The sequence below is a fragment of the Hyperoodon ampullatus genome (genome assembly GCF_949752795.1).
Source record: "Hyperoodon ampullatus genome assembly, chromosome: 1".
Lineage (NCBI taxonomy): Eukaryota > Metazoa > Chordata > Mammalia > Artiodactyla > Ziphiidae > Hyperoodon > Hyperoodon ampullatus.
The window spans coordinates 224,556,475-224,577,250 of record NC_136914.1 but is presented as its reverse complement, the minus strand read 5'-3'; the positions used below and the strand labels follow the sequence as shown (position 1 = coordinate 224,577,250).

General features: G+C 44.0%; 1 protein-coding gene across 11 annotated transcripts in view; it reads right to left on the bottom strand.

Moving 5' to 3' along the window:
- Nucleotides 1-20,776, bottom strand: part of DOCK1 (dedicator of cytokinesis 1) — a gene marked incomplete at both ends in the record, with an annotated part of 536,109 nt that overhangs the window by 394,462 nt on the left and 120,871 nt on the right. For all 11 annotated transcript variants that reach the window (XM_079700789.1, XM_079700792.1, XM_079700795.1 and 8 more), the window contains 4 exons: nucleotides 5,784-5,892; nucleotides 13,066-13,200; nucleotides 17,496-17,596; nucleotides 17,927-18,016. In XM_079700789.1, coding sequence (XP_079556915.1) covers nucleotides 5,784-5,892; nucleotides 13,066-13,200; nucleotides 17,496-17,596; nucleotides 17,927-18,016 — 435 coding nt within the window. The remainder of the gene's footprint in view (nucleotides 1-5,783; nucleotides 5,893-13,065; nucleotides 13,201-17,495; nucleotides 17,597-17,926; nucleotides 18,017-20,776) is intronic.

The window sequence follows — 20,776 nt, the reverse complement described above, 5'->3', positions numbered from 1 at the left end:
CCCAGGACGAAGGGGTCAAGTGGGAGCTGCTATGACTAGAGCCAAGGCCCTGGGCAGGTCAGCAGTGACCTGTGCAACCTGATTTTCTCATCTGCAAGGAAATCACAGTATTTCCCATCCTTGTTTTGTCATCATCCCTAAAACGTTCAGAGAGTTTTTCCAGAGGACAAAAATATGCAAAACTTACAAATTTGTGAGAAGCAGTGAGGACCCTGGATGCTAGCTGAGAAATGGAAGAAAAGCAGCCAAAGCTTCTGATAACGAAGAATTTTAGATAAAACAGAAGAGAAGTAAGTACAGTTCACGTCCAGGTATTATTTGTTGTTGTTGTTGTTTTTTAACATCTTTATTGGAGTATAATTGCTTTACAATGGTGTATTAGTTTCTGCTTTATAACAAAGTGAATCAGCTATACGTATACCTACATCCCCATATCTCCTCCCTCTTGCATCTCCCTCCCACCCTCCCTATCCTACCCCTCTAGGTGATCACAAATCACTGAGCTGATCTCCCTGTGCTATGCGGCTGCTTCCCACTAGCTATCTATTTTACATTTAAGGAAATGAAAACCATGCTTCTTGGAGGGCAAAACTCACCCAACAACTACATTTACTGTGATTACCATATAGCTTATTTCCAACACAGTTCTTCCTGGGGAAGGCCAGACAGAAGTGGCACCACCAGGGGTCAGAAAGGCAAGCAACAGGGAAGCTGGCACCCAAGGGGCAGCCCCCTGGAAGGAAGGCAAAGCCTCACGCATCTGTGTGCCCATCTCAGCTCAGGAGCCTCAAATTCAATTAATCTTCACCCCAGTCCAATCCACATGCTGGTAGGGGAATTCACTGAGCACCAGGGACCTGTGTCTTTACAATGGAAGACACACACAACACTAATAATATTTCATACTAAACCGAACAAGAGGGTGGAATAAATAGAAAGAACGGTAAAGAGCAGTGTTTTTCAAATGTGGGTTGAGATACGTTCGCTGTTCAGGAAATAAATTTAGTGCCTGTCAACCAGCAATTTTTTTTTTAGTGAAATACATGAGTTCAGAATAGACAAAAGATACCAGAATAGAATAGAAAATGCCAGAGTACATCCCATGGAATAAAGGGTTAGAACTTTTTCATGAAAGAATTTTCAGCTTCTCACACACACACACACATGCACGCACACACAGACACGCCCAACAATGCATTTTTTATTGTGGGTCAGGGTCAATGTTTCCCTCAACAGAAAGTTCTAGAAACTTCTAGGGAGGCTATGCCTAGTTCACAGGGTAGTCTTTTCCAGGATCATCCCACAGAGTTGTAAGATTTGTGGAACAGAGTGAAAATGTCAATGCCTGTGTTAATTCTGACGGCAAAACCCCAAGTGCCCCAAATCTAGCACTGCAATCCACGAGTGGTGAAGAAACAGAAGCCTCTGTGGCCAATGCAGGGGGCCCATCACCGAGACCCATCCTCCAAGAAGCCTCAGGACCAGCCCCATGGAACCGCCTTTACCTCCCTCTAGACACAGCCAAGTTCTGCTGGCATAGCATCAAAGTTTTTTAATTGCTTTATGCCAAAAAACACAGGACATATCCACTGCGATGAAAAGCTCCACAGGGAATGAAGCTGATGTCTTTACAGCCCCAAAGCATCTGATTCAGAGCTGTTGTCCGTCGACGTGGACAAGCACTTTAGGCCCTGTTTCTGAGCCATCGGATCGCTGGTGCCCAGTGACCCTCTCTGGGGGAACTGAATGGAAGGATGTGGCTCTGGATCCAGGCAACGTGGGCTTAAATTATCCCTCTGCCTGGTCCCATGGCCTTGGGCAAGTTCATTAACAGCTCTAGGTGTCTTCACCTAAAATCAATGATCGTACCTATGGAACAGGAGTACTGTAAGGGTCACAGAAGATGATAAATATAGAGCGCTCAGAACAGCAAGTGATCGATGAATATCAGCCCCTGGAGCTCATGCTTCTTCCTATCAATCTTTGGAATTAATCTTCCGGGTGGCTTCCAAGCATCCAGAAGGGCACTCTACTCGCGTCTCTAAGAATCCAAGGCTAGGAGAGTTGGCTGGATTGACTGTGAAGATTCTGAACGGCAGAACCTGGAATCTGACCCATTTCTCCAAGGCAGCTGGAGAACATCACAGCTTCTGGAGAAAAACAAGTCTACTGCCAGATGTGAGTTTTAAGGAAATGCTGAAATACAGTCAGGGAACAAGGAGGGCAGGTACAGCACTGAGGGTGTAGCAAGTAAAGAGAGGTTCTGCCATCATTTCATCAAGAGTAACTGAGCACCAGACACACAGTGGCTCGTGACAGGCATGGCCAAGATGAGCAAAGGAAGAGGAGGCAATGGAAGAGGATGATCACGTCTGGCTTGGAGATGCTGCAGGTGAAGTGCCTTTGGGTCACGCGTGGGGGAGAGGCAGACAGTGACCACACAGGGTAGAGCAGAGAACAGGACCAGACGGCGCTGGTCACAGGTACAAGGACCTGCTCATGGCGGGGGAGGAGACGGAGAAGTGTGATGGTCAAGGAGGTTCCCCGAAGCACCTGCTGAATGCTGAGGATGTCTGGGGTGGCTGCAGGCACGTGAAAGGGGCAATCTGCTGTGCAGACAGAAGATTCCAGACTGAGGGGAAAGGGTGAGGGATCCATCAGGACCCCAAAGGAAGGGGCAGGTAGGGGAGAACTCAACACAGGTGGAGGGTTAGTTTCAGGGGGTGAAATGGACTCGTCTTCTTCGGAAGGAAGTGAGAAAGGAAAGGCGATGTTGGACACGTATTAGAGGATCTTTTCAGTACAGCAGACAGACCAGCATCATTTGCTAAAGGTGGAGGGGGGCGGGTAATGAGTCTCAAGCTGGAGAAGCTGCCAGAAATACTGTTAAGATAAATGGAACAAGAAATCTTTTTTTTTTTAATTTTTATAAAAAATAAAATGGTATGGGTGCTGTGGAAAATGACAAGGTAATTCCTCAAAAAATTAAACATACAACCCAGCAATTCCACATCTGGTATAGACCCAAAAGAAGTGAAAGCAGGGCTTGAACAGCTAGTTACTTGTAAACTTACTTTCACAGCAGCATCATTCACAAAGGCCAAAAGGTGTAAAGAACCCAAGTGTCCATCAAAAGGTGCATGAATAACAAAATCTGTTAGATACATGCAATGGAATACAATTCTGTCTCAGCAACGAAGGAAATTCTGACACCTGCTGCAACATGGGTGAACCGTGAGGACATTATGCTAAGTAAAAGAAGCCAGTCACAGGCTTCCCTGGTGGCGCAGTGGTTGAGAGTCCACCTGCTGATGCAGGGGACACGGGTTCGTGCCCCGGTCTGGGAAGATCCCACATGCCACGGAGCGGCTGGGCCCGTGAGCCATGGCCGCTGAGCCTGCACGTCCGGAGCCTGTGCTCCGCAACGGGAGAGGCCACAACAGTGAGAGGCCCGCGTACCGCAAAAAAAAAAAAAAAAAAGTGGTTAAAGTGGTAATTTTTCATGTTATTTACCATATAAAGAATTTTTGTAAGGATTTGTCAGCAGCTCTGAGGTTGGGGGTCATTAACTGAGGGACCGTAAAGCAGCACAATGGTGAGTGTGTCTCTAGAACCACATGGGGGCCCCAGAGCAGGATCTAGAAGTGGAGGAGACCTGAGGCCACCTGGCAGAGCATCGCCCGCATATTCACCGTGGTTCCCTCTCCCGTGTAACAAAAACATACCCAAGTATGCTCCTGCTGAAGTTAAATGACCCTGCTAAAAACTCCAAGTCCGATGGAAGGCAGCGCTGTTGAAAATTCTACTTGGATGCCGTGTTGATCCTGCAGTTAATTATTATCAGAAACTCCTCTCGCCTCTCCCTTCATTGAGGCATAAAATGCTGACTTGAATCCGCAAGGTGGGTGTAAGTGGTTCTTACAAGTCTGAGAAGGGTGACGGCAGGGTGCTCAGAACGGCCACTTGACCCCACAAGTCCATCAGGTCACGCTGAACAACACCAAGAAGGCATGGAGCGTGCTGACCCCCTACTCACAAATGAGATCATCTCCAAGATCAAAACAGCCAATAGGGGCCACCCTTAGGAAACAACGTTTAACCCCTAAGAAATGCCAGTCTTCTTCATATTTCCTCTACGTAAGATGACTCACAATTGTATTTCCATTTCCACAGAGCAAAACATAAAAAGTTAAAACAACACAAAAACAGGATCCCATGATGGGAATTCTTAAATTTCAGAAGTCAAGGAAGCACATATTGTGCAAGAACAAAATACAAAATTAGCAGCAAGGAGGCAACATTTCAAATAAAACTCAGTCATCTGGCTTGCAGATGTAAGGTTTGCATCAATGCACAAACGTCACTGAATTCACCCATGTCTTATAATAAAACACCCACTGAAGGAAGGACTTTCAAGTCTGCAGTTACTAAATGCCTTGACATCCAGGGAGGTGGGCAGACACAAGTCAAGCCCAATCAAATTTAATAATCTAACAGTATATTTAGAAACCGAAAAGGACTTCTGGGCTCAAAACTTCCTGTCATTTGTATCTATTCTTAGACTCCCTGTGTCTGTTTTTCAGAAATGCCAGAGGATTTTGTAGTAAGTGTACCAAACACATTGTTAATTTTAACCTCAAAACAATAAGGCAGCTTTAGGCAGTAAGTTGCCAAAATAATTAAGCCAAAACTTGAAAATACACGCCACATAGCTTTCTCTGTGGATCACCAGCTCTACATGAAGACTGAGAAATGATACTGAGGATGGCACGGCTCTGCCAGACAGCAGCTTCACCTCCGAGATGAAAGGGTCATCGTGACTGTTCATGTTTAGTGACACTGCTCCCCTGGTCACAAGAACCGTGACACACATCTGAGCACACGTACATCTCTGTCCCAGACTTAAAAGCTGGGAAATCACTTTCCCACAATAGTTTTAATAGCCATAAAGGTATTTCCTGGGAAATGATAGAGTAAAAGAACATTCAAAGAGGAAAGTAAGAACAGAGGCTGCTACAAGGAGCAGCGGAGTGAAACCTGCAAGTTAATCATCTGGAAGATTCTTGACCTTGGAAGGAATTAGCACGGGCAGCACACACAAATCGCACGGCTTCTTCTGCAGTAAGTCAGCCACACTGAAACTGCCAGACAGGGATGCTGGCAAGTGTGCGGGTCCTGGGCTGCTCCCTGGGCCCTCCCCACGCCTCACCTCCTGGCACCTCCACGCTGGCGTGTCCTGAAGACCACACAGACCCCACCTGAGACGCAGGCATCTTTTCTCCCAAAGGACCACAGGGCAAGAACAGATAATAAGGTGGTGAGAACAGCAGGACCACGGGAAGGTTGGATCCCTCGCTCGCTCTTCCAGGCTCGCTGGAGGGACCAAGATGTATCACTAGCAGCACAGCTCAGCCTGAGGTCTGACGGATGCCTGGGGCACCTACAGCCTCAGCCTCCCACACCTGCTCAGATACTGAGATGCCCTGACAAGTGACGTGAAAACATCATTCTCATCCACTTCCCCATCCTTCCATAAAGGAAACTGAGGACTTCTCCTTGCAGAGAAGCAAAGAGCAAGAGCAGCATTTAAGAGCACCTACAGAGGAAGCAGAAAGAATCCCATTACAGGGACCACGATCACAGTCATTGCAAAGCCACTCCTGAACCTTCCGCTCAAGTCCAGGCTTCGAAGGACATGCCGACCCTGCTTTTCTCGGCCTGCAGGGAGTCCTGCATCTAAGAGCGGGGCCCTGAGTGTGGTCGACGCTGCCCCGAGGACCTACCTTCACCCGGACGGTCTGGTCTGACACGCCGCTCATCATGTCGCTGATGGATCGGAACAGCTGCACCAGGGACTCCACGAAATCAGCCTCTCCTTTGTTTTCATACAGCCTGCAAAGGAACACACAGATCTGTGGGCCCGGCACACGGCACATCACCACTTTCTGCTCCTGCATCTACAGACATTAAAGTTGCTGTGTGGGAACATCCTCAATATCCATGGAACATGGGAGCTGACTTGGATTATAATCTGGACCACTCGGCTAGGGAGATATGCCTTCATGCTGGAGAAGCTGATTTTTAATCATTCTATTTATTGCCTTTTGGCTTGTAACATAACACATTCTACAAATCTGAAAAACGCAGAAATGTATAAAAAGGGAGGGAAGGAGGGAGAGGGTAAGGAAGGGAGAGAGGAAGGATGGAGAAATCCAGCTTTAATTCTACCCCACAGAGATCACATCATTAATATTTCAGTGTATATCCTGCCAGTGTTTCTTAAACCCATAATGTCACATAATTGACAACCACAAAGACAACTAAGTTTAACATGATCTTAGAACCTTTGAAAATGACACTATAATAATAAACTCAAAATTACCTGATTTCAGAGTAATGACACTATACAAATTCTTCCATCATAGAATTGGTGGTTCCAGGAAAACATTCAAAAAGTGGATCATATTCGGTAAATGGATAATAAGGAAGTGGTACATTGGTTACATGTATGCAAATACGTGCGTGCTGCTAATTGTAAATAAGTTTCATCTATAAATTATTTATTAGCAGTTACTTCAAGCTGCTGTGTTACTAACAAGCAATACATTTGCATTTTAAAATGCTGCAGCGCAGATGTTTTATTAATACAGACTAGTTTTCTGCCTAATTAAAAGTATACCATACCTGATAACTTGTGTACAATGGAAAATTTTGTAAACTAAGTGATAATTAATTACCCTAGAAGTAATCTTAAATGAGTTCCATTGTAAAGCAACAAATTCTGTCTAAAATGGGAAATTGCAACCTAGTGTATCTGTTGTGTAAAGGGTTTTCAAATAGGGGTTTGTATAAACAGTGTACCAAACAAAGACAATTATGAAGTCATGAACTTCTGCTTGCAGGTGAAAAGGAGCAAGGTTTGCCAGACTGGTGCAAATACTCGGGGAGGCTTCTAGCATGTACTCATCCATTGTCCCCCATTCCCCCCGACCCCGCTCCCAGTATATCTGCCAATTCCTAAGGCTCCATGGCACAGGGGACAGAAAACCAAAATGAAAACATCTATAAAGCAGAGTGGAGTATTTATCTATCCAGGGATAAAGAATACAGTTTGGAAAATGCCAGGGAGAGGGGCTCCAGATAACACAGCAGACTCTCAGTTGAAAACCCTGGGGAACCAGAGGAAAACCATATAAGCCTGAGGCTCACAAAGGCTACATACAGTCTCTGTAATGTAAAGGTTCAGTCTCACTTTCTCTGACTAGAAAAGAAAAGGATGAGTCATCTCTTGAAGAAGATCACATCATCCGGAGCTTTGACAGTTTTATATATTCACAGTCCTGTATTCAAACAAAGTTACTAAACACAGCAAAATACCAGACCACATGGCCAAATCAAAAAAGAGACAACAGAAACAAATCCACAAGGGATCAAGATATTGTATTTAGCAAGCAGTTACATCCTGTATCAAGACTGCCAAAATAAATGTATTATATTGTAAAACAAAAAGAAAAAGATGGAAAAAATAGAAAACTGGAAATATGAAAATAGAGAGATGAAGAAAACAGAAGGTAAGATAAAAAATTCTAGTAGAGAAATGAATGTATAAAAAAAGATGAAAATTCTAAAACAAAAATATAATATCTGAAATTAAGAATTCAGGAACTTCCCTGGTGGCACAGTGGTTAAGAATCCACCTGCCAATGCAGGGGACACAGGTTTGATCCCTGGTCCAGGAAGACCCCACATGCCGCGGAGCAACTAAGCCCATGTGCCACAACTAATAAAGCCCACACACCTAGAGCCCATGCTCTGCAACAAGAGAAGCCACCACAGTGAGAACCCTGCACACTGCAACGAAGAGTAGCTCCCACTCGCTGCAATTAGAGAAAAGCCCGCACACAGCAATGAAGACCCAACGCAGCCAAAAAAAAAAATTTTTTTTAATGATAAAATAAAATTAAGAATTCACTATATGGGTTAACTTGAGATTAGACAGAGTTAAAGACAGAATCAATGAAATGGAAGACAATCAACAGGAAAATAAACAGAAGAGACAGAAAATATAGAAAAGTGTGCTAGAGATATGTAGGACACAATGAAGAGATCTAACATACATGTAATTGAAGTTACAGAAGAAAATGAGAGCTACAATGTGACAAATGCAACATTAGAATAGATAATGGCCATGAATTTGCCAAAATTAATAAATAATCAATCCAAAATTCAAGAAGCAGGCTTCCCTGGTGGCACAGTGGTTAAGAATCTGCCTGCCAATGCAGGGGACACGGGTTCAGTCCCTGGTCTGGGAAGATCCCACATGCCGCGGAGCAACTAAGCCTGTGCGCCACAACTACTGAGCCTGCGCTCTAGAGCCCGAGAGCCACAACTACTGAGCCCACGTGCCACAATTACTGAAGCCCGCACACCTGGAGCCCATGCTCCACAACAAGAGAAGCCACCACAATGAGAAGCCCGTGCACCACAACGAAGAGCAGCCCCCGCTCGCCACAACTAGAGAAAGCCTATGCGCAACAACAAAGACCCAAAGCAGCCAAAAATAATTAATTAATTTTTAAAAATTCAAGAAGCTCTCAAAATCCAATGTAGGATAAATAAAAGGCTAACCATTCCTATGTAATCCATAGTAAAACTGCTAATAACCACAGAAAAAGAGAAAAATTTTAAACATAGGTAGAGAAAAAATTTTAAAGACACCTTTACCTTCAAAGATGTAACAATAAGTCTGAAAGCTGACTTCTCACCAGAAATGATGGAAATCAAAAGAGAAAAGAATAACATCTGGAAGAAGAAAATAACTGCCAATCTAGAATTCTATATTAAAAGAAAACATCCTTCAAAAACAAAGATGAAGTCAACGATTCTCATACAAACAAAACCTGCAGCAGACTTATACCCAAAGAAATTCTACATGAGGTTCTTTGCACCAAAGGAAAATTATCCTATAGGGAAACATAAAATTAAAAGAAAGATGGAAAAACAATAAATATAAAACATGCTGAATGAATACCAACTATACAAAATAATAGTAATGCCTTAAAATATATGTAGACTTGAAATGCATGACAATAATAACACAAAAAAAGAGAGAGGGCTTCCCTGGTGGCGCAGTGGTTGAGAGTCCGCCTGCCGATGCAGGGGACATGGGTTCGTGCCCCAGTCCAGGAAGATCCCACATGCTGCGGAGCGGCTAGGCCCGGGAGCCATGGCTGCTGAGCCTGCACGTCTGGAGCCTGTGCTCCGCAACGGGAGAGGCCACGACAGTGAGAGGCCCGCGTACCACAAAAAAAAAAAAAAAAAAGTACTGTATCTGTACAGTGTGGCTACAACTGTGTTCTAGGTTTCGAGAGGAAGGTATGTCCTTCTCTGCCCTCGAGAATCGTAAAGGCAGCCAAGATACATTTAGAGAAAAAAACTAAGGTCAATATACTATAAAGTATATTATAAAAGTATACTATAAGAGTCTGGGACAGTCAGGTCTCCAAAGCTCATTAAGCGCTTGGGAAGCAAGGATCCTGGTTGCTACAGTATCTGGTGAGATGAGGTCAGGAATGTCCAGACAAGGGTCTTGGAAGGTTCAGGAAGCCTCACTGCCTTTTGGCAATTGCTGCCACTCACCTCTGACCTCTCTGCACTTTTGGTCCTGGACAGTCTCAGCTCCTGACAAACATGTTAACCTGGCAAAGCACCTCAGCTGGGGGTCAGCCCTGGCTCCTCGCACTCCAGGACAAAGGCCGACACCGGGACCCCGGCCTGTGCCAACACCCTGCGGCCAAGGGCCAAAGCAAAGGCATTCCTAAGGATGTCTAAACTCAGAACACTTCCTGGGTCACAGGGAAGGGTCTGCTGCGTATTTCACTCCATTTCTATGTAACACAGTAGGACTGAATCACGTCTTGGATCACTTAGGGCTCAATGACTTCAAGTCAAAGAGATACGAGAGACACTAGTCTCAGAGACTGACCCCCAAGCTAATGGGGAAGAAAGGCTCTTGGGGGCCTAATTACATAGGATTTATTAATCCAGAACAAGTTAGGGATGCTCTAAAAACTGTCAGGGAACAGAAATTCTTGGTCAAAGGTGTGAGAAAGAGAATGTTCATTGCCCATCCAATAAATACTTCTCCTTTGCCACTAAAAGAAATTTCATTTCGTTGAATGCATCAATAAATCCTTTCCCACCTCCCTTGCATCTAGGGTGGTCATGTGACACAGTTCTGGCCAATGAGATGGAAGCACCTGACCCTTTGTAGGCACTGGGGACAATGCTCTTTAAAAGGAGAGTAACTGGAAGAGCTGTTTACCCCTCACCTTCCCTTCTCTGCTGCCTGGAATGTGATCCTGATGCCAGGAGGGGCAGGAGCCACTTTGGGGCCATGAGATAGACACAGACCCCTAAGGATGGTGGGGCAGAGAAATAAGCAGCCAAGGACCCAGAATAAATAACCAGAGACCAAGTGCATGAGCTCCGGACTCTGGGCTCCATGTCATGTGGGGAAGAAAAAGTGAACCTCATCTGGTTGAACCACGTTAAGCTGGGTTTTTCTATAACATGTAGCCAATCATATTCCTAACCTCTGTTAAGATCAATCAAACTCAGTAATATTTATGGACCATGGTTCTAAAATCTCATGCCATTTGTATTTTGAGGTTGAAAGAGATTAAGGAGAGACAAAGAGAAATAATTTTGCTACTGGTTCACTTGGGTGCCCCAATCTTTTCTAAGTAGCAGTATTTTGTAGAAGATTAGAACATTTACAACAATAGCAGGAACACACCGACCACCAACGCACACTTCTTTGCATTACTAATCTCTGGATGAGAAGGAAAATCAGCAGTGTGTTTGGAAAGGAGATGGGCATCAATGAACCCCTAACCCAGTGTCATACTGATCACAAATTGTACAAGATGAAAAATTTTTTTCAAATAAAACATGACATAATCCATGCCAACTGACTGTTCCGTTCTTTCAAGTTCATCCTTGCACCTTAGCATCAATTTTGTTTTTGAGTACCCAAAAATTTAAAATTAGTGGGGAAACATATAAAAGCAAGATAGAGGGTGCCAAGAAGTTCATTTTTACAAAAGTAATTTGATTAAAAAATAAGATAGGGGCTTCCCTGGTGGCGCAGTGGTTGAGAGTCCGCCTGCCGATGCAGGGGACACGGGTTCGTGCCCGGGTCCGGGAAGATCCCACATGCCACGGAGCGGCTGGGTCCGTGAGCCATGGCCACTGAGCCTGCGCGTCCGGAGCCTGTGCTCCGCAACGGGAGAGGCCACAACAGTGAGAGGCCCACGTACCACAAAAAAAAAAAAAAAAGATAAAACACAGGAAAACAAAACCTCATTTACTTGGTCATCTTTCATACCGTGACAGTGAGAAAATCATCAACAGCTTTGACCTTGAAGAAAAGAAAAAGCTTTGACCCACATCAAGAGTCACACTTATCCACAATAAGCAAAATAGAAGAGTGTGCCTTTGATATCTCAGTCAAGGGTAAGAGCACAATGGCCTCAAACCGTGGGTCTTAGATCACGGAACATCAGAATGAACAAAGCACAAATAATCCTTGACCAGTAACACAGGGGCTGTGACCACTGATCAATGGTGGGTACTACCCCGTCTGTGACTCTTTTTTCTTTTTTTAAAGATTTTTTTTGATGTGGACCATTTTTAAAGGCTTTATTGAATTTGTTACAATATTGCTTCTCTTTTATGTTTTTTGGTTTTTTGGCCTCGAGGCATGTGGGATCTTAGCTCCCCAACCAGGGATCGAACCCGCACCCCCTGCATTGGAAGGCAAAGTCTTAACCACTGGACCACCAGGGAAATCCCTCCCATCTGCGGCTCTTACAGTTGTGCACACAGTCAGTAACTGGCTCCTTTGGCTTACATGCACCATGGTGTGCAAAGGCTGGATTCTGAATACCTTCCCTTTCTCTCCAGCCCTTCTGGAGAAGCTGACTTCAGGCCAACAAAGATAAAGAGTCAATAAGGAGGTACCAATCTGGGTCCACACTCGCTCAATCCCGAAGTATTCACTGATACGTTTCGAGAGGGCTGTGCTTTTAAAAGTCACATGTATTCTCTAACTCAGAGGGACACTGATTTTTAAACTCCATCTCTGTGTTTAGAACTCACCACAAGAACATCAATCTCCAATAACCAACAGTAACCAATATCATCCACTGTAGGTCACCCAAAGCAGCTAGCTCCAAAAGCAGTAGCAGAGTGAGTCAATGTCAACACCCCAACACCCAATCTACCCATTTCACATCTCTTCATTCAGAGAGTTAAATATTGTGGACCAACTGAAAGCTCATTTATTTTAGCACATCTCTTTCATCTAAAGATATATAGGAAAAAATATTAATGTTCTCTATAAAATAACGAAGTCATTATTTTAAAGTGGATTGGGAATATCCCAATCCACTTTAAAGTTCAACACAACTCATAAATTCACCTAGACAGTGTATGAAACACATCACTAGGTTAAAACGCTGAGTGTCCATTTGCACGGCAATCTTGTATGTGGGAATCTCTCTCTAGGAACAAAACATGATTCTAGTTGAAGGAAAGGGAGTAAGCCCCCCAGTCTTCCCAAGTGAGGTAGTTTAACTTGGTTTTGGCTTTTTGCTGTTGTTGCTTGTTTGTTTTAATTTTGTTTTTCAAGGGCTTTTTTCTCTATAAGATATACTGAAAAGAACTTCAGAACCCTTGGTGTTCAGTCTGCACTACCCCTGGAGAATTATCCATGCTTTCAGGAGACGATGTTTGACTCACAGGCACACATTTCAGACTCAGGGCTCAAGACTCAAATGCATGCTTGTCTTTCGCTACATGCGGGAGCAGTTACAGTAAGTGTGGGCAAACCCAGCCCAGGACTGTTATCTGTTACTGCTGTGTCATGCTAGGCAGCAGGGAAAGGAAGGAGAAAGACAGGAGGAAGAAGAAGAAGCAAGAGGAAGGGGAATGGAGAAGGAAAAGCAAGGAAGGAAAGGATTTTCTGTAAGTCCACTGGAGAGCCAGCACGGTGATACGCACTGATTGAACAGGATCCGGGAGCGCACGATGAACTTGAAGATGTACTCTAAAGCTTTCATGGCTTTATACAGCTGGTCGCTGATTCCGGGCTTCTCGGCATTGTCCACATAGTTCCTTAAAACTTTCGTCAGCTTCCTGTTCATAATGGAAACACAAGTTAACAAGTTCAGAAGATTACAATATCTCAGTTCTTAACTGGGACAAAAATACACAAGTGGGTTCTTTTTATTTGGGTACACACTTATCAGTATATGCATATTTGTGAAATGTATTTCAAGCAGATTAAAAGCGACCCATATAATAACTCTCAGAGGAGCGAGATCTGAGCATTTAACAAGAACTTTCTAAGTTTTAGATGTTTCTGTGAGCATTTAAATGTATTATATAATTTATTCTTCACAGCAACACTAAAAGGCAAGTGATGAGTTTTATCCCCAATTTACAGATGGAGAAGCCCAGGATTTGGTAGGTAAACTAGCTTTCCCAATGCTAAATAACAAAAATCAAAGGGATTTTTACAGACATATCTATTTTCATAATGCTCATTTTTTTTTATTGAGCATATGGTATTTTCAAATGATAGAGGCAGTAATGGTAATATTCAGTTTTTGATTCTGTCCAAACGTCTATATTTTCTACCACTACTGGCCCATAAACTAATAATCACTGTTCACAAGGATGACCCTCAAGCTATGCTTTCTAAATCATAAAAGAAGAATTAAATTAACTGCAATATACTATCAGCTTTCAGTGTACTGGGCTACACTGTAACTCTCCAAAAACTAGCAGCATATGTAAAACCTGTATGACAACAACCAACAAGACTACTCCCTAAACCAAACTTCTCCACTCCCCAACTTTCTATGTAATCAACAGAACTTCCCTGTGGCGTTTAAATATTCATCACAGTCATAAAAACAACCTGTCAGGGCACTCACGGCATTTCCCGTTAAGCTGTGAGCCAGCATGCACTAGCTTGTTATTCGAGATTATTACAAGACACTCATAAGAGCAACTGTAACTTGGACTCTGGATGACCTCGGAACAGTTCTAAGAGTAACAACTCTACTGATAAATCACAATAAAGAGGCTTTTGGCTGACTGAGTGGATACAAAGTTATTTCTAACACTGATCAGGCTGCAGAACTCAAGAAATGAGAGACTACCACAGAAGCCTTCCTGCCAGCATGTCCTGAAGAAGCGAAGCCAGAGACATCCCCTTCCCACAGGCTCCCCTGGCCCCGACGTCGGGAAAGGTATTGCCCCATACATGTCTCCTGATGGTTCCTGAGGCATGGCAGAACATCTCAAGTCCTGGCATAAAACCTGTTTCACTCGGTTTCACTTATATTCCCAAACTGACTGGACCACACACACCTTTCACTCTCAGACCTTACTAATATCCCAAGAAATATACATTCCATAGAAATACATTTTGGAAATCCTTCCAACAGATTAATCAAAGAAAAGAATAAAAAGAAGGAATGATTTGCAAAGAGAATGACCCCCAGAACCAGAAAATGAATCTGGAAGTCAAAAGACCCAAATCCACGCCAGCCACGCCACTTGTAACTGCAGAAAGACCAAATTCCTCAGCACCAGCTCAGAGGGGCAGACCAAACGGCACATCAATTCAGTGGGAGGAAGGTCTGACCCAGCTTTGGGCAAGGCAGCTCTGTGGACAGAAGGAGCCTGTCCTGCTGGTCTTCTGGAAGAACCGTCCCCGAAGCTGACACCTCCCTCCCTCCTCGCTTGGACCAGAGCCGGTCACTCTGATCCGCGAACTGCCCACGCAGGGGAGCTCCTGCTTTGCGAGAGTCGGAGGGCTAAGAAGTAATGCCCATCGCCTCCAGTCATCTTTAATTTCTTCTCTTGGAGTTCCCTGCAAAGAAAGGCTACAGATCTCAACATTTATCAAAGGAAAGACATAAAGAAACTACTTGGACCAGACTCTAACCTAACCAAGGCTCCTAGAAGAGGCGGAGGAGAGACTGGCTGTGATGTGATGACACTTAGGACCCGAATGTCCCCTGGGCCAGAGAAGGCTGAAAGTACTTCATTAGTGCAGACACAACCTTCCATGATTGGGTTAGAACTGCATGAACCACAATTATCTCCTCTGGTATTTCGAGGCAAAAATACTCAGATTCTAATGGCTGAAGAACCACTTGGGGTTGCTGGTTTACCAAAACATGACAAGAATATTTATTTTCCGAAATTAAAATTTCCTTTTTGGCAGAGGACAGACTGAATGAGAAGATACCGATTCTCACCTCCGTCCCATCGTAACTTAACAATAAAATGGTACTTTTTGTGTCTCCCACTGAGGAACTTGCCCAAAGCTCCCCAATGTTCGTTTTCCACCTTTGAGAATAAGGACACCGTTCTCCCCAAAGTCACAGGCAGGGGGATGCCAGCTAGAGGACCTGGAATGCAGCACGGTGACCTTACCACTGTTCCGATTTTCTGAAATGAAAGTGCAAAATCTAATCTGGGCAAAGGTGTTTGGCCCCCTTTGGATGAAGGAGAATGGTGAAAGTGACACATATGGAGGTCACATGGCACCCAGAGCAGCATGCAGGCCACGCCCATAAACCCTGGGCTCCCTCTGGTTGCTATAGCGAGATGGTGTCACATGATCAGCCCTCCCAGGGTCTGCAGGGAACTGTCCAAAGTGTGACAAACTGGGCTCCTCCACTGAGAGAACAGAATGTTTTAAACAAACGCTTCTTAGTCAGCAAGCACAAAGCTCGTCACAGCTTGCCCTGTGTGGTGAGGACATCGCTGCTCCCCGCCCACTGGGGGCTCCACCCACTGCCCTGCAATAAACATGCACTCAAGCAGACACGGAAGAATCCAAGAATCAGGGACAGGACTGTTGACCTTGAGTTCCCACAGCCAAGGACAACAGGTTCTGACCTAAGTATGATCAAGACACAGATGGGAGCTTTGCCTCAACTTCCTGGCCCTAAAAGAGAATCATTTCTAATGATTCTAATGATTCTAAGTTGAATGTTCTTAAAGAAATTAAACCTTTCTTTTTCACTGCAACTCACACAATAAAAAGTCTGAATAAATGCCAATAAATCCCATTGTGAGAGAATGAGGAACTCGCCCTAATAATTCTAATAATAACAAAACTCAGCTACTGCTTGGTGCTTTTTGAGTGCCAGGGATTATTCCAAATACTTGACATGTAAGAACTCATTAAAATTCTCAAGAAAACCTACAACCGTGCTGTTGCACAGATGAGAAGGCTGAAGCTCACAGAGTTTAAGCAACTTAAGCTTGAAAGCAACAGAGTGGTAAACATAAGCCCAGGTGGCCAGGTCCCAGGGCTATGGCATCAACACCAGGCTTCACACTTTCCCCTTGGTGTCTAGTAGACCCAACAGGGGCCCATGTGGGGATGTAGGGCAGGTGGAGAGCAGCTGGGTGAGTAGTAAGAATCCTAGTTAGTCAGAGCCGAAGCTTCTGGAACAAAAGGAAAGGCACTCTTTAAAAGGCAAAAAGAATCTGAAAACAATATATATGTGTATATATATATTACACACACACATATTTATATATGTATAAGTGAATCACTTTGCTGTACACCTGAAACTAACACAACGTTGTAAATCAACTATATTTCAATAAAAAAATTAAATTTAAAGAAAAAATAAAAAAAGAAAGAAATGCAAGAGTATTAAAAGCCAATATCCATATGAAGTCTAAAAACAATCGTCAAACCTGCAGATGTTTTATCTGGACAACATTAACATTCTGGCTCTCTGAACATCACTAACCAACCAATTTAAAAGAAAAAATAATTTTTTTTAGAACTTTTTTTTTTTGGCCGTGCTGTGCAGCTTGCGGGATCTTAGTTCCCCAACCAGGGATCGAACTCGGGCCATGGCAGTGAAAACACCGAGTCCTAACCACTGGACTGCCAGTGAATTCCTGAAAAAAACAATTTTATCCAGCTTTGACCAGCAGAACAAAAATAAACAAATCACCTGCAACCTTAAAAATGATAATAAATAAATAAAGAGTAAAAAGATAGATTGAAAAGTACAAAACTGAATTTTATTCACACTAAATAAGCAATAACCTCAATACAGGACCACAACCATTTATTCATTCATCAAACAGTCATCAGGAAGCTGCAGTGCGGCAGGCACTCTGCATTCATGTATCCGTTTCATCAAACACAAACTGAACATTTCAAAGACAAACAAAGGGTGTGGAGAAGAACAAGAACTTATTCCGGAATCTTATAATATACCACCTATCTCTTTCAACAGGATTTTTAGGTCCTAAAAATGATCCCAGTAAATTCACAGTTGGGGAAGGGAAACGTAGAATCACAGGCAGAAGTATATGGAAAAGACTCTTACAAAAATATACAAAAAGAAGTACTGGTTTTAAAACAACAAAAAAGAACTTACGTGTAGGCTAATGTTGCACTAAAGTGTTTCTTAATGTAGGTTTCCAAAACAGGATTAAAATGCTGAAATTTTCTATCAGCAATTAGTCCAATGATAAACACCTGTTAAATCAATATTTTCATTAGCAAAAGAAATGCAAACCATTTTGGAATCTTCAGCTGAATCACTTGCACTTCTGTGTGAGTCAACGAGCTATAACACTTTCGGACACAGGTTGGTCAGCTACTTACTTCTTGCCCTACAATTTACATTTGCCTAACTACAGTGTTACAGTGGAAGAAACTTTCTACCTCTCAATTCGTCTGCTTTGATTGGGTTTACAACTGAAAGTGCTTTCAGGGTTACTGCGAGGGATCCCGCCCCAGCTTCAAAGGCTGCAACCTGAAAGCGTCCCGTAATATCTGAGCAGATGCAAAGTCGAGGCCTCTTACCAGAGCATCAAACACTAATGTATCAAAGGTCTCGCTCTCCGAGTTCTCCATCATGATGTTGAAGAGGGCATCCAAGGTGTCCTGGAGGAACTAGAGAGACACAAAAGGTCAGCAGACGAGGTAAATTCACCCCACTCTCCCCAGCCTAGAACAACTATCATCCTTGGCAACACTGCAAACACCCACCTTTCCCAAATGGCACCTACCAAGCTACAGACTTTGGGGGTTTTTGTCAGTCATTAGATTCACAAGACAAAAATCTGAGATGAGTGAATTCAGAACAAAGACATGCCACCCTGAGTCAAGCAGAGGATGGGCAGCAGGGAGATGCCCTATAGCCCACCGCCCACCCACCCGTGAGCCCGCTCCAACCCTCCTCCTGATTTTCATCAGGACAAAAAGCTCAACAGCAACCCTGGGAAGTCCAAATCCGACTCGTTCCGTATACTCTTGAGTGTGGGACCTGAGCTAGCAACTGGGCAGAAGCCATACAGGGACAAATTTCTAGTATAATAAAGGATCTTCTACAGACAGATGCCCAAGGACAGAAGAGGTGTGTGATTCTGAAACTGGGGTACAGAGCAGAGAGCCATGAGCTTAATGTATTCAACGGTAATTTAGAAATTCCTTTTATGCCTACTATAATTCACCAAATAAATATTACAGCATAGAATGACAAAACATTATGAATTTAATTTAGAAAAAATTAGGAGACTTCAAAGTTATGTCACACTAGAACCTGGCTTTGAACCCTGACCCCATTCTCCCCTGAAAGAAGTATAAGATGAACTAAAAAAGCCTACACTGGAAGTAAGGAGTTCCCCGTTTATGGGGTAGTTCAAGACTAGGCAGAATGACACACAATGGACTACTGACCATAAAAGGGAATGAAGTTTGGCTATATCTTCATTAGTCACTGGGATTAGTACATCGAAATCACAATGAGGTATCACTTCACCCAGACTGAGGGGACTGTCATCAAAACGATGTACAATAGCTAAGTGTGGGTAAGGACGGAGAGAAATTAGAGCCCGTATACAGTGCTGGCAGAAATGTAAAATGACTCAATGGCTTGGAAAACAGACGGACAATCCCTCAGTGGGTTAAACGTAGATTTACCATGTAACGCAAACATTTCATTCCTGGGTATGAAACCAAAAGAATGGACAACATACATCCACACAAAAACCTGTACACAAATATGCATAGCAGCTTTATTCATCGTTGTCAAAATGTGTCCATCAGCTGATGAATGGATAAACAAACTGTGGCATATCCATACAATGGAATATTTATTATTCAGCCATAGAAAGGAATGAAGTTCTGATACATGCCACCACATGCCTTGAAAGCATTACACTAAGCAAAAGAAAGCCAATCAAAAAAGGTCATATATGGTCTGATTCAGTTTACATAAAATTTCCGGGATAGTCAAATCCATAGCGAAAGCCGGTTGCAGGGAGAGTGGAAGTGATGGCCAGCAGGTGTGGGGTTTCTTTTTCTGGTGATGGAACTGTTCTGAAATGAGACAGTGTGGACAGCTGCACAATTCTGTGAATATACTGAAAACCACTGAATTGTACAAACGAAAAGGTGCTTTCAGGTATGTGAATCACATCTCAATCAAGTGGTTATTAAAAACAAAAGGAGTGAGTGAGACAGGCCCACAGCCGGGACAAAGGTGTAACTGAGTGAGATCCCTAGACCAGATCTTCCTGGGCGGCTCAGCCCATGCACAGAACCTCAGGGGCCTTCATGTCCCCAGCAGAGGACCTCAAACGGTTCGACCTGCAGACAGAGAAACTAAACACAGAGACCTGCTCCCCAACCAGTGCTCGCTCCCCACCCCCCGTGAGCCGTGCAACCTTGCAAATCCAGCACCCCACAGCCCTTCTTCCTGAGGGACGACGTGTTCCCAGACCTAGGAAGTGATCTGAGACGCGTCAGGCCTAAAATCCTCATTCTATTCCACGGTGCCACCTACCACCTAGTCTGTGCCAAGAACTGTCACATATAAATGGCAGGGGAATGAAACCAGCCGGACCAGGAGGCATTCCGGTCTGGACATCCATCCACTCCGTAACTGTTCAAGCCTGCACCACCTCTTGGTACTTTTGTATCGTTTCCCATCATTTCAGACTGTAAACGCTTTGCAAAGGTCAAAACTCGACGCCGCCATCTGCTAACAGCCCAGTGTTACTGCCAACAGACACACCAGTGTCCAGTGCCAAGCCCCGGCTTGTCACAGTTCATGGAAAGAGGTCTACCAGCCCCACCCAGACAAATGGCACAGAAACAGGACAGCAGACAGCGGGGGCCTTGTGTATCTGGCCGTAGAGCCGCAGCAGTGCAGGGACACGAGTGTCCTGAAGGCGGTCCCTCACACAAGGCCATGAAAGACTTCTTTGGACATCCACTCTCTCTCCAAGACCATCCACTGGAAGAGCACAATCACCATTTTCATTTCCCACTAAAATGGGAAACTATACTTTTTACTAAATGAGCAAATACTTTTCTCAAGCAATGTCACTTTTACTAAACAAGCAAATACTCTGCTCAGTCTATCAAGCAATGTCATCTTTCCACTAAAAGTTATAAAGACACAGAAGGGAGGTCTTGAATAAATGGAATAAACTCCACAATCTGTCAGTGTCCTTCAACAGGATTCCCTCTGTTCCTGGCTCTGTTAACAGCCCGGTGGCCTTAGATGAGTCTATTCCCTGCTCCAGGCCTACAGGGTATTAGGGTACGCTGTCAATGGGAAGGAATAAACAGGCAAAACAAGTAAGGGCCGGACAGGTCATCCAACCCTGGGCGGTACCAGTGAACACAGGAAGGAGAGGGAGAGAG